This window comes from Branchiostoma lanceolatum, chromosome 6, assembly GCF_035083965.1.
Source record: "Branchiostoma lanceolatum isolate klBraLanc5 chromosome 6, klBraLanc5.hap2, whole genome shotgun sequence".
NCBI classification, from domain to species: domain Eukaryota; kingdom Metazoa; phylum Chordata; class Leptocardii; order Amphioxiformes; family Branchiostomatidae; genus Branchiostoma; species Branchiostoma lanceolatum.
In genome coordinates this window covers 18,874,427-18,887,630 of record NC_089727.1, presented here as the reverse complement: position 1 = coordinate 18,887,630, position 13,204 = coordinate 18,874,427, and the positions used below count along the sequence as shown (strand labels likewise).

The 13,204-nt window shown below is 41.6% G+C and overlaps 1 protein-coding gene across 1 annotated transcript in view; it reads right to left on the bottom strand.

The window, feature by feature from the left end:
• LOC136437551 (protein furry homolog-like) overlaps positions 1-13,204 on the bottom strand; it is a 58,860-nt gene that overhangs the window by 15,096 nt on the left and 30,560 nt on the right. The window contains exons 36-49 of the mRNA XM_066432167.1: positions 12,836-12,980; positions 12,478-12,578; positions 11,714-11,899; positions 10,256-10,454; positions 9,162-9,372; positions 8,177-8,537; positions 7,395-7,603; positions 5,930-6,040; positions 5,161-5,260; positions 4,394-4,491; positions 3,226-3,534; positions 2,358-2,552; positions 1,417-1,656; positions 890-964 (exon numbers count right to left, since the gene is read on the bottom strand). Coding sequence (XP_066288264.1) covers positions 890-964; positions 1,417-1,656; positions 2,358-2,552; positions 3,226-3,534; positions 4,394-4,491; positions 5,161-5,260; positions 5,930-6,040; positions 7,395-7,603; positions 8,177-8,537; positions 9,162-9,372; positions 10,256-10,454; positions 11,714-11,899; positions 12,478-12,578; positions 12,836-12,980 — 2,540 coding nt within the window. The remainder of the gene's footprint in view (positions 1-889; positions 965-1,416; positions 1,657-2,357; positions 2,553-3,225; positions 3,535-4,393; positions 4,492-5,160; positions 5,261-5,929; positions 6,041-7,394; positions 7,604-8,176; positions 8,538-9,161; positions 9,373-10,255; positions 10,455-11,713; positions 11,900-12,477; positions 12,579-12,835; positions 12,981-13,204) is intronic.

The window sequence follows — 13,204 nt, the reverse complement described above, 5'->3', positions numbered from 1 at the left end:
GAAAGAACAGGCTTCTTTAAAGGAACTTGAATGTGTCAGCTGTACTTAACTTTTGCTACTGTTAGGGGAAACCCACACCCCACCTATACCATCAGAAGCAAAATGGTTTGGCTGTCCAGTCAACAAGCTGCAAATTACATTACAATGTCGCTTATGCATGACTGTGTGATTTGCCATGTAAAATCCGTTTTTTTTCTAGTTATTGTAAATAAGTTACTGGTTAGTTCTGCTAGTTTACTTTAGTGACGCTAAAGAAAAGTGATGGATGTCACTCGAAACTTCCAGAAATAAGTCTCCAAATTTTTATCAAGTTGTAGAGTTTGAAATTTATATATTGTTTACCTGGACGTCTAACCTTCACAAACGTAAGCTGCAAATTTCTTTTTGGGCAGTATTACACCAGGTGTTTTCATGATCATCGCGAGATTTCTAGGGATCAGCTGATGCTCTCAGGTCACCAAACCTCATTACATATGATCATGGTAGATTTTAGGCAAAAATTCACCAAAAATGTCATGTTTCACCATCTAACCAGCCCTTCAGCATAAAACATTTGTCCAGCATATCAGAAGGAACCTGTGAAATATGAACTTTATAAATCCAATTCCAGGCTTTATTCAATTCCATCTGGTGATGATGCCACTGAATTATCTACTTTGGTGACAATGAGTTAAACTGTACAATAGTTTTTTTGGGGGGAAATTTTTAGCACCTCAATCTTGGATTAAAGCTTTATTGCATGTGACAGACTTTGGCCAAACAAAATAGAAAGCCTGATGTTGATTAAGTTTATAGATTTGGATTTACAGGCATAATGATCGTGCTGTCTACATACTTCATCAGATGACCCCAATATGATCATGAAGCAAAAGAGAAATACTGTACTCACTGAGGGACTCTTGGGCAGCCCGACATTTTGCCCACAGTTGGACAGCACGTTGACAAGCCGCTCCCTTGTTCTCCTCTGGGAGGTAGAATCCAACAAAAAACATGGTTGAAATTTTCCAGTCTAGTAGTAGCCTTGTAAAGTGGTCAAAGAAGCAAGTACATGAGGGTAGATATCACTAATGGCCCTAAAACATCATTAACATTCATTTCATAACTTTCTTAGTTTTAAAAATATTTTCAATAATTGTGCTAAAATCGATCTCTCTAGGTCATTTCTGAGCTCAAAAATTGTTTTCTTTAATTCAAAGAAGGTATATATATTATTGTAAATATCAAATGTTTGCAGTGGTTTTATTTCACGGTTTTGATGGTGACTTCTCCACTGCAACATCATAACACTGAGTATATGCATTTCCAATATTACTGTTGTAAACAAAAAACATTTCCCCTTCTACGTACTGTAAAATTGAATCCCAGCAAAGATATATGAAGTTACAGTAAAAGCAACTCTTTCCATGATGATTTTACCTGAGACAGATGAGGTTTTTTCCAGCAGACAGGGATCATACAGGACCCGTGCCCGACCGCGGTGCTGGCCGACGACAGGGTTGACGTGTTGGACGAGGACTGGCGCTGGCTGGAGCTGTCGCCGCTGTCGTGCGTCGCCTTGGTGTCCTCGTCAGCGTCGTCTGCGCCGTCCTCTATCGTGATCTCCACCACGTCAGGCTGTGCTTGCGGGGACTGGCCACGACGGCCGATAATCGGTGTCTGTACGAGGAGAATAACAAGATGATGATCAGTATACCAGTACTGCTGTACCACTACTAGCCTTTTCATGATTCCAACTGCACACACAGCAAGATGTATTATGGTCGTGTGGCGTTAACGGCAGGGTTTTTCGGCCCAGAACCCAGCAGTCCCGGATTCCAATCCACTGGCACCACCGATTTTGTACCCTTGGGAAAAGGCACTTTACACGACATTCCTCACTCCACACTCCGTAAAAACCGGTGTATTGTGTGTGGGTCATGACAACAGCAATAGCTGTCTGTGTCCCACGTGTATTGCACTGTTGCAATTCTAATAACATCAAATCAAATTATGGGTATTGTCAAAGGTGAAAGCCCTGAGACATGTACATGCAAACTAGACATGTATTAAGCATGGTCAACATGAAAATGTTAACCTTCACCTTTGACATATGCATGATTATTATTATAGTATTTCCTGCAATCATCTGACTGAATGTGCACTTGAAATCATGAATAGGCGTATTCTCACACATTAGAACTGTAACAGTGATAGCTTCTGAATAATGTCACATTTTGTGACGATCTAGGTCAAATTGCACAAAATGATTTCAAGCCAGCAGCTATCACTAGTATCAGAAACAGCAAAGAAATATTTGAGTCTGTTTAACTTAACAATTTTCAAAATGGAAGTTAGAAGACAAAAATCCCTGAGCCCACCTGTGAGACATCAAAGCGGAACTCCAGTGTGGGACCCGGCAGGTCTCGTTTGACGGGACACACGTCGATGTCGGTGAGGGACAGCGAACTCTCCTTGATGTCCTTGAGCTCCGGGATGTCCTCCGGACTAACTAGCGTAGACGACCTTTGAACTGCCAGCTTCAGGATATTCAGCGACTCCTGCCAGTGGTTACTCTGGAGTAAATTCAAACAAAGTGATTACTCTGACTACTAATCTAATTTAAAAAAGAAATCGAAGATATCATACCAGTACAGTATCTCGTGAAATATCTTGAGTTTTTGTAAATTTTTTGACAAAAATGCTCCTCTTTCATATCCCAATCCTATAGTTCATTGGGAAAAAAACAGCCTAGGAACTAACTTCGACCCGGGCAAACTACGGACACACAACATTAACAATACAAGCAGACTAACTTCACAGACTGAGGTAAAACATACAAAGATTCTACACCAAATTTACAGTACAATTACAATGTAACATAATTCATAAAGAGCCAAAACTAAGCAAGGCCTGATCATGATCATGATCATGAAGGCAATTACAGCTTCAAACTGAGATTCCAGAATACTCACAGTATTATGCTACAGGTTTGAAACATTTGCAATGACAAGCCACAAAAGTTAACGTATAAAATTGACTTAGGAAAAAGCCGTAACACGACTTTCCTGACTTTCACTCAGATGAAAATGAGTACCTAGCTTGTTTAGGGACGTCCCTCAGATAGGACATTAAATGGAGGTGCCATGTTTCAGAAGAGCCACACCTTAAGCACGTAAGAACCCACGGCAATTATGGAAAAGATAACAACTATAACAATCAAGAGCTTCTATCATAAGATGTTGTTACCTGTACATATTTGGCGATGATGCGCAGTAGGTCGGCATTCATCTGGTGAATCGGGGCGGTGCCGAGGTCCACCTGGTGCAGCAGGCTGTAGAGCAGCTGCAGCACGGCCTGCTGGGTACCCAGCATGCCCTTCTCCAGGATCTCCACCAGGAAGGTGAGGAGGGTGAGGCTGATGTCGGAGTAGGCGTCGTGGAGGTACTTACACACGGCCGACACCCAGGACTTACACGGCTTCCCGAACGTGTGGTTACTGTACAGGCTCATGATGTGGGCAAGGTTGTGGAGCTTCTTACTCTTCTCTAAACAAACCTGAGGAAAACAAATAAACAGATAAACAAACAGTCGTGATATGGGCAAGTTGTGGAGCTTCTTACTCTTCTCTAAACAAACCTGAGGAAAACAAATAAACAGATAAACAAACAGTCATGACGTGGGTGAGGTTGTGGAGCTTCTTACTCTTCTCTAAACAAACCTGAGGAAAACAAATATACAAATCTATAAATAAATAGTCATAATGTGGGCAAGGTTGTGTAGCTTCTTACTCTTCTCTAAACAAACCTGAGGAAAACAAATAAACAGATAAACAAACAGTCATGATGTGGGCAAGTTGTGGAGCTTCTTACTATTCTTTAAACAAACCTGAGAAAAACAAATAAACAGATAAACAAACAGTCATCATTTCATGATGTGTGCCAAGGTTATGCTGCTTGAAGTCTTTTTCATCTCTGAGAAAAGAAATCAGCAATCATTATGCAAGACAAATCAATCTCTAGAACTGGACAAGATAATAGCAATTACTTGCTGATATTTTGACTGACTCTTCTTTAGCATCACTAGTAAGAAAAAACTTGCAGAACAAGTCTACACCAGTAAATGAGATGTGACTGAGAAAAAAAACGGTGGTGCTACATGTAGTATTGATATAATCTGCCAGTTCATTCTAGTGCTGCTGAAGGAGAGTGGTGGATGTCACTTGAAAAATAAAGTCAGAATCTTATCCAGTTGTAGAGATTGATTTGTTTTTAGATATTATTTACCTGAGTTTCTTACTCTTCTCTAAACAAACTTGAGAAATCATACAGGGCAGACAAAAATCAACAAAATTTTACAAGACTGTGGTAAACTGAAATGCGACTTCTAGTGTAACAGTTGTCTACTGTAGTCTCACCTCTGCAATGTTCTCAGCACACTCCGTACAGAACTTGTCCGGACTGTCGTAGTGGTTAATCAGGTATGGCATCAGTGCAAGGACGTTCAGGGGAAAACCTGGATGAAAAAATATATATCTGTTAACCCACAGGCTGCCAACATCAACCTCTAGCATCAAGCTCAGCCTGGCAACTTGGCATGATGAGGGTTAAGGGACAGAATCAATTATATAATGAAACAGACTTACTTCAAAAGCCGTTTTCTGAATCGGCATTCAAAGGCATTCAAAGCCCTACATTTCAATTTGATACTAAGGATGTGTCATGAAGTGTAACTTGGCATTAGGGCTAAGGTACAAAATGATACTCCTCTATCATATGAGGTCAAATATGTTATACATTCTATATTGAGCACATTTACCCTAATTGTAACAAAATTGCCAACTACCATAAAGCATTCAATTCCTGTTTATGGCAATTAAAGTGCACTTATTGATACCCCACCAAAGGCACTTTCCAGCTGCAAACGTATGACCGCATCACTTAGATCGCAGGATCTAGGACTGTGCATGGCTGCCTAAGTTAACCTGCTAGTTTCTTCAGGTGCAAACAAGCTTTCATCACTTTGACCCTTGAGATCAGTCGGGCTGGCTAAAACAGAATTTCCCACCGATATAAACAGTCACACATCCATGCGTTTATTTTTCAGGCAGAGATTCTTTTAGAGTAGACACGCAGACTAACACATGAATGAGACCATAAAAGAAATATTGCAACATATCCTAACCTGCGGCCTCGGAGGGGTCAACGACCGGCAGGGTGGAGAACACGGTCAGTTTGGCCACCATCTGGAGGGTCAGCTCTGTGGTCAGCGGGGAGGTAAAACCCTGGAGACGGTAAACATAAACAATAAACACAAACAGGTCTGACATCAGGGACATAAAATCCTGCAGTAAATAGCAGAGACAGTGATCTAGAAACAGCATTGTGTGTGTTACATGTATGGTAATGGTTGGGTCAAATGCTCTCGGGTCGCAGCCAAGAGCTGAATTGTGAGAAGCTTATTACCATCGGCAAGCTTCATTACAGGGATTCGGAGCGACTGCAATTGGACACTAACACAGGTAACGTTAATGACAATATTGTAAAAGGGGAATATTTTCAGTGGTTTTTTGTTCATGGCTTTTGCAGTGACCTCCTTACTGCAAACTTAAAACCACCACAAAAACTTGTGTTCTGTCCTCTACCCCCTTGTTTCACTGAAAACTCAAAAACATGAATATTTCCCCTCTGAGAGTGATCCCCTAAAGTGTAGTCATATACAAATATGTAGGACTGCAAGGTTTCGAACCACTTACACTGCGATGGACCCCTACTGATCATGGTAACTTGAGATCATTGTTCAATAAGATCATAGCGTGTGTGGAGAATGGCATAACTTTAGACCTTCAATGTAGAATATTGAATAAAATTATATTCTACTCCAAGTACACAAATGATGTAGGAGCATGTGAGAGTGTTTGCATTTATTTGTTTGCCGAATGTTTGTTTTTTACCTTGAAGAGCAGCATCTGCATGCCAGGGAAGTTTGACCACTTGAGTTTGTTCCTGACCCTGTTGACCTCGTCCACACAGTCCGACCTGTCCAGGGGCAGCTCATTCAGCAGCTGGAGCACAAGTAAACAAACAAATAAATAAATAAATACAAAAATCAACAAAGTCAACATCTCATGCTGAAGCTACAACACAAAATACATAGTTATAACAAAATGGCACAATAACCCAGTGTTCAGCACCTAGGACAGAAAATGGCATAATAGCCTAGTGTTCAGCACCAAGGAAAGATGTGTTTACCTGTGTGTAATTTTACCTCAGAGAACGGGTCAATCAAAATCAACCAGTGTAATTAGCAAGCATAATCAACTGTAGCCCCTGCGCAGGCTTTCAGAGTGGCTGTGCCAAAAAAAGCCATAGTCTGTACAGGATGCTAGTCAACTGTAGTCTCCAAGCAGGCCCAATGGATTGCAAAGAGGGTTTTCCAACTGGAAGAAGGAGCTTGTATAGCAATCCAACATACTTCCTCTGCCAGTTTAATACGGTCTTAGCAACCTATAGATCTGCTTGGAGATTAAGTCAACTGTGTTATTGGAACACTCTACGCAATAGACTCACTCACTCACTCACTCAATGGCAGCCAATGTTTCTAAAACAACTGAATGAGTTTTGTACCTTTCCAAAAAATTGTTTGAGTAACTTTTGTGTTATGTATCTTTAAGTTAATATCTGATCAAGAATGTCTTACCATCATAAACGTAGCTGCAAGTAATTTTATCACCAAAGTTTACTTTATATGTGACGGTAGGGATTAAATGCAATAATATACAGTAACTGCTCAAGCTAAGATTTGCAATCCTGAACTCAAGATATTTCTACATTCATTAGGTGCCAGATTTTGAGCATTTTCTTGATGATTTGAGAGCTAGCACTATTAGGGCTAACCCTTTTTAATAGCCTTCAACTAGTTGGGTAGCTCTGGCTGTTCTTTTTTTCCGTTTTTAAATAAACAACAACACTGAAATCAAATCAAATCAAATCTGTATTGCTTACAGTTTAATTTATAGCAGCATACAATCTAGTTCAGTTTTCCCTGTTCAATTCTTGTTTTCTTCTTCGTTTCGTCACTATTACCGAAGCTGGTGTGCTACACCAAATGGAGGTTACACCAGCTATATATAGGGAAAGAATACAACACAGTGTATGCGAAATGCACCAGAAGTTGAGGGAGTTTTGTGAAAGAAATGATAACAACGTTGATTCCAACCTCCGAATCCGGCATTTGATTTTTCGACAGCGGCACAACCGGCGCACTCGAAATACATTCTAAATATTCTATGGAAGCCCGTGTGATAAAAATAGAACCCTGTGTGATATGGAAAATTATCACACAATGCGGAACACCTGTATCAAACGTTTTCGCGGCCCAGGTATGACATAAATACAGATACAGAAATCACGACTCACCCTGTCCATAAGTTTGAGCGCCAGTAAGAACTCGTGGTCGTAGTCCGACTCAAGTAGAGACACGCAGACCCAGAACAGCTGACTCAACAAGTTGTGTCGCGTGTCAAACTTGTCTGCGGCCGACTTCATCGACTGCGTGCTGCGGGACCGCGGCAGTGTGTTGTAGCTCTGCGTACGTGTCTCCACCAACATACGGTTACTATGGTGATCTGAGACAACAACAAAGAGTAACCTATTGCAGACATTATGAATAAGGACTGTCAAAACAATAGGACTACATTCGATTTCAAAGTTCCTTAATTTCATAGGATGTTGTTTAACGTTTAAGTGGGAAGAGGATAGGCCAAATTCAACATATTCCATTAAAAGATAAAAGGTGAACTCTACAGTAGCTCGATAGCTTTTTTTTGAGACTCTAGAGGCTGTGGGTTGTTTCAATCCAATGTGTAAAGGGCACAATATTAGAAGACCGAGCCCATCCCTCTTCTTCCATCACCTTTTACCTCCCCAACCAAAGTTAGCTACCCATTTTTACACCTGGGTGAAGTGAGGAAAGTGGTGTAAAGTGCCTTTCCTAATGACACAACGTCTAACCAGGGATGCCAGGAATCGAACCCGTGATCTCGAGATCTCTTGTCCAGTAGCTTCTAGTAGCCACTCAAAAAGGATGACGCCATAAAAATCCAAAAGTTCCATAAGAATCAAGTTCTACATTGTGTATAACGAGCTACAGCAACAAGCATGTTAGAAAAAAAACATAACCTACAACATGAGGAACCTACCAGGCTTTTCAATGGGTGAGGCAAGATGCAGCTTGACCTTTGACATGGATGCGGAGCGGTGGTGCGTGTACGTGGCACTGTTTGGCCGTCCTGGGATGCTGCACATGCTGGTCCGGTGCAGGTTCGGCGTGGAGTGCAAGCTGGAGATCGACTCCGAACTGGCGCGCAGCCGGTCATGAGCGCCGTAGTCTGGCGGGCACGCCTCCGGGGCGATCTTGTCGAGAAGGGACTCTAGAGTCAGGAGGATCTCGGTGACGTAACCCTGCATGTCCTCGCCAGGGTCCGCAACCGTCTCTACCAACCGCGCCAGGATGTCGCACAGGAGGTTAGAGGTCACAGAAACCTGAAGCGCTCGGAACATCTGCAAAGCAAAGGTAAAGGTTAGGGTCACAGAATTTCATTGCTGAACTTTTCATATCTGTTAATTCTTTTTATTGACATGTCTAATTGTCTGTGCTTCTGTATTTCCATATGCTAAACACATATGGCCACATCTTGCCACAGGGTGACATCTTGCCACAGGGTTGCCGGAGTTACAGGCAATAGAGCTCAGAGGTGGTAGATTTAGTCCATTGTCAAGCTTGTATGACAGCTGACACGACATTCCAGGTCATGGGGTCAATGCCAATGGCAGAGGCTACTATTTTTTTTTTATTCGCTGTGTTTTCATATTTTTCCATATGCTAAGTCATGTTTATCGCTAAGGGAATTAATCAACAAAGAAGTGATTAATGGACACATGTAATACTAATCAAAGCCTTCTTTTTCATAATTGATTAACTACAATTTAAAGACTATGTCATACAAGAAACTCTAAATATTTCCCGGAGATATGACATCTTTGAACTCGTGGTATAAGAGCAACGCTGGTTAAAGAACTGAATATACAAAAATGCAGCAGAAAACAAGTGTTACGAGGAACAGGATAGCACCATGTCCTAACTGCACCAAATAAATAAACAAACAAACAAACAAACATCCTCACCTGGAAAGACCTGCCAGCGTAGTGTCGTGATGAACACGACAGCGCCATGTGGAGTGCGATCTGACCCCATCGCTCCTGCAGGTGAGATCCGGGCAGCGATTCGCTGAAGATCCGGACCACGTGGCGCAGGAACGTGCACATCTGCTCGGCGCTGCGGATGGTGAACTGGCGCGACGTTAGGTCCTCATAGCACCACAGTGGCCGGCACGATCTGGGGGGATGAAAATAGAGTTTACTTCTTAATCACACTCACTAAATAGCTTTAAACAACACTTGCAGCTATAAGTTAGGTGTGACATGTTGTTCAATGTAATATAACCAGCTGCTGCCGCACCGCCTTCTTGCAAAGCTGGTTTGTTATGCTGAAGGCAGTTATACCAGCTATACAGAATCTGATACAGATACAGATAACAGTCTAACAGATTACTCTATGCCCCAGGGCAAAATAAGGATTAAAACATGATTATTTTACAAGATCAGAAATCGTCACAGCAAAATATGCCACACATTTCTTCTACAGTCCTCATAAATTTGGAGTCTTCATAGAAGGGTGATCATGTGGTCCCATGGATAAAATATTATTTACAATCTGGAACAGGCGCTCCTGGATGCTACTTTATCTCACTGTGAAGAAAACCTGTGCATTGGTGACTGTCCACCTGCAGAGAACTTGTTTAAATATTTGATGCTGCCTACATCAGAGCTGTCTTCACCTTTCAATTTCTTTCTGTCCCACTTTTTTTTTGTGAGCCCATATTGTCGGTTTACATGCATGTACATCAGTTAATTCTGTCATTTTACGCAAACAAAAATACAGTCATCTATTTCATGTCATAAAGTTGAAGGACAGGGTCAAACTTTTTCTCAAATTTCTGTCATGGAACAGCGAGATGGGTCCTGGAGACAGCCCTGGCCTGTATGCAGTTTGAGGATAACCTTCTCCCTGCTGCTTGAACCCATAAACAATACAAATTTGATGCCAAATGGTTACCTTAGCTGGCTGAAGGTTAAACCTCGATTGATAGTTTTTCATTGATTTGACCATAAACAGGTGATTCACATTTTATGTACAAAGGTACTAAATTTGAATATACCTTGTGGTGATGAACTCAATGAGAGCCTTGGCGCTTTCATCCACCTCGGAGAGCGTGTTGACGTCCACCATGTTGGAGTCTGCGGGGGGCGGGGGCGTGGCGCTGCGGCCGCTTATGACGCTGGAGGATGGGCTGCTGCTGCTCATCCCGGAGTCCGACGCCGGCGTGGGGAGGGCGGAGTCACCGACATATGGGTCTGCTGTAGGGGAAGGGATAGGCATGTTTAGACCATACAACGCAAGGTATGAGGTCGTGGAACTCTAGTTAAATCTACTACCTGAGTGTACATGTATGATGTGTGTGTGCATATGCCTGACAGGTTTAATCTAGTCTTATTAATGTCTGCTAAAATTATGTCAATATGTGTGATAAAGTCAACAATATCTTTCCGTCATCTGTATTTCAAAAAAAGGTTTTGCCATAAAAAACATTACCGTTATGAAATCTCTGAGTAACAATAAATTGCAATGAAGTTGAACATGATGCCAATGCAGCATACCACTAATCGGAAGGCTCACATTTACATGTACCTGCAAGAATCTTCCTGCAAAATCATGTCAAAGATATGAATTATGTAGAGTTCAACAGAAACCTCGCTGTATCTGTATCTGTATAGCCGGTATAACCACCCTTAGGTGTAACACAACAGGTTCTGTATGTGTATCTGTATAACTGGTGTAACCGCTCTTCATTGTAATACACCCGCTTTGCAGGCACAAGGCGGGGCAGGAGCTGGCTTTATTACACTTAACTACAATGTACCTGTCACACATTAAACCTTTGCACATCTAACTTCAAGCATTGTTTAAAGCTAACTGAACTAATAAGGATGCCCCTACTGTACTCAGTACTCTATGATGGTTAAAGGAGTCTTAAACTCTATAAGAGAGTGTTATTTTCCACTAGATTATGTATCAATGAATACATAATCAGACGACTTTTTACAGAATTCCACTTGTGGTGAATTACACATTGTGTCAAGGTGTGTTTTGTAAAATAATATGTAACTCACTAAACCCATGCAGACCCTACCCATGTATTCCCTATACATATACTCACTTCGTTCATCATGAATATTTTTGGCATGAATGAGGGGGTTAAGCACAATAAGGAGGCCAGTTGTTAATAAGATATAAAGGAACACATAACAAGACAAATTTTTCTTAACCCCCCTGACATTATTTGTGTAACCTAACTTTTATCAGGCCTTGTCAGGTACATTGTATTCAGGCATAGGCTGAGGTTGTTTAATGTAATTAAATAGAAAATACAGGATCATATCTGGGGAATTTAGTAGAATACTCAATGCTTTTTGATGCGCACAGGACTAGTGAGTAGTTTATCGTATACAGTCAGTGTAATAAGTATTCATTTTTACTTCCTAAAATGATTATCTCTTGAAAAAAAAATTCCCCCCTCTGGAGTTTAGGACTCCTTTAAATGGTTGTTGCTGCCTACCAATGAAGTTGTAGTCCTTGGCCAGCGGTGGTAGGACAGACAGACAGTGGATCTGGCTGAGGATGCGATTGGTCAGCAGGGTCCGCGCCACGCTCAGGTAGTCGTTGTGAGAGGACAGCACAATCAGCAGGTTGAGCAGTAACTTCTTACAGTGTTCGTGCACCATGGTACGGGAATGGTCTAATCCTGTGGAAGGAGAAACAGGATTAGCCAAGAACTTCCTTACAGAGGGGTTATCAATACATATAGAGTACAACATGTTGTATTCTGTATCACCCGAGGTACCAGCCCAACTGCGGATAGCATCACCCGATGGCCGTAGACCGGAGGGCGATCCGACCGGCAGGAGGGCTGGGACCGAGGGTGATGCGGAATACACTGTGTTGTATTTCATTTTTGTCATACCAACCCGAAACACACACATTTCAATGCAAATGCCCCTGAACTTGAGAGAGTTTTGTGTAAAAGAAACAAAGAAAGATCAACAAATCATAACAACATCGATTCTAAACGCCGAAGGGTCGCTGTAGAGATTCCATTTGAGCAGGTTTTTAGGGAATTCGGCGCTCTCACATCGCTCTGGCCAATTTTAGTGGAGACAATGAAGGGATACTCTTATTTATTTATTTATTTATTCATTTAATAAATCCCCACCAATATAATATCATAAGTTATACAATTTCACAGAGTGAAGAATCCATTACTCCTCATCTCACTTAGTCTATCATCTGACTTCCTGAGATGCTGATTTGCTGTAGACTTACCCAGGAACAGTGTGTGCAGCATGAGTGGTAAGTGGACAGTCCACTCCACCTGAACTCTGTCCAGCACCAGTTCAGCCAGCAGGACAACACCCAGGTTACACCTGAAACAAGGTCAAAACAAGGTTAAGAAAATTATGAATAAATTTATCAGAATGGTTTATACAAGTTTTTTACTCCCTAACCATGTAGTTTTTTTCCCTGTCAATACTGTGGCTACCTTTCAGCTACCTTCTTCATATAGTGCTCAGTCACATTTGTGCGATAATTAAAAAAAACAGGCAAACGAAATTAAATATCGAGGAAAAATGCTATATAAACAGCTGATACAAGAAAAACAATGTTTGGAGGGAAGTATCACCTGCTAAGTCCGACCGGCACTGTAGCCGTTTCCCGTAGGTACTCCGACAGCGGACAGTAGTACCCGCCATTCTCCGGCATGGGGAGGGGCAGGGGACCGCCGCCACCGTCAAACAGCGACTTCCACTGGGCATACAAGTTCCCTACTGAAGAAGGAAGAAAATTTTTCACTCGGGAGGAATTACGCTTGGATAGACTTGTGGAATAATAAGCACATGTAAAGTAATATTTCTTTCACAATATCATGTATGAAACTGTCAGGAATATGCACTTCACTTAACTGGCAAGCAATACATTTTTTTTGCTTTCTGTTAAGCTGGCTTCACAATGTCAACGACTTTCAGGCATATTTGCTGATCGCCAAAACATG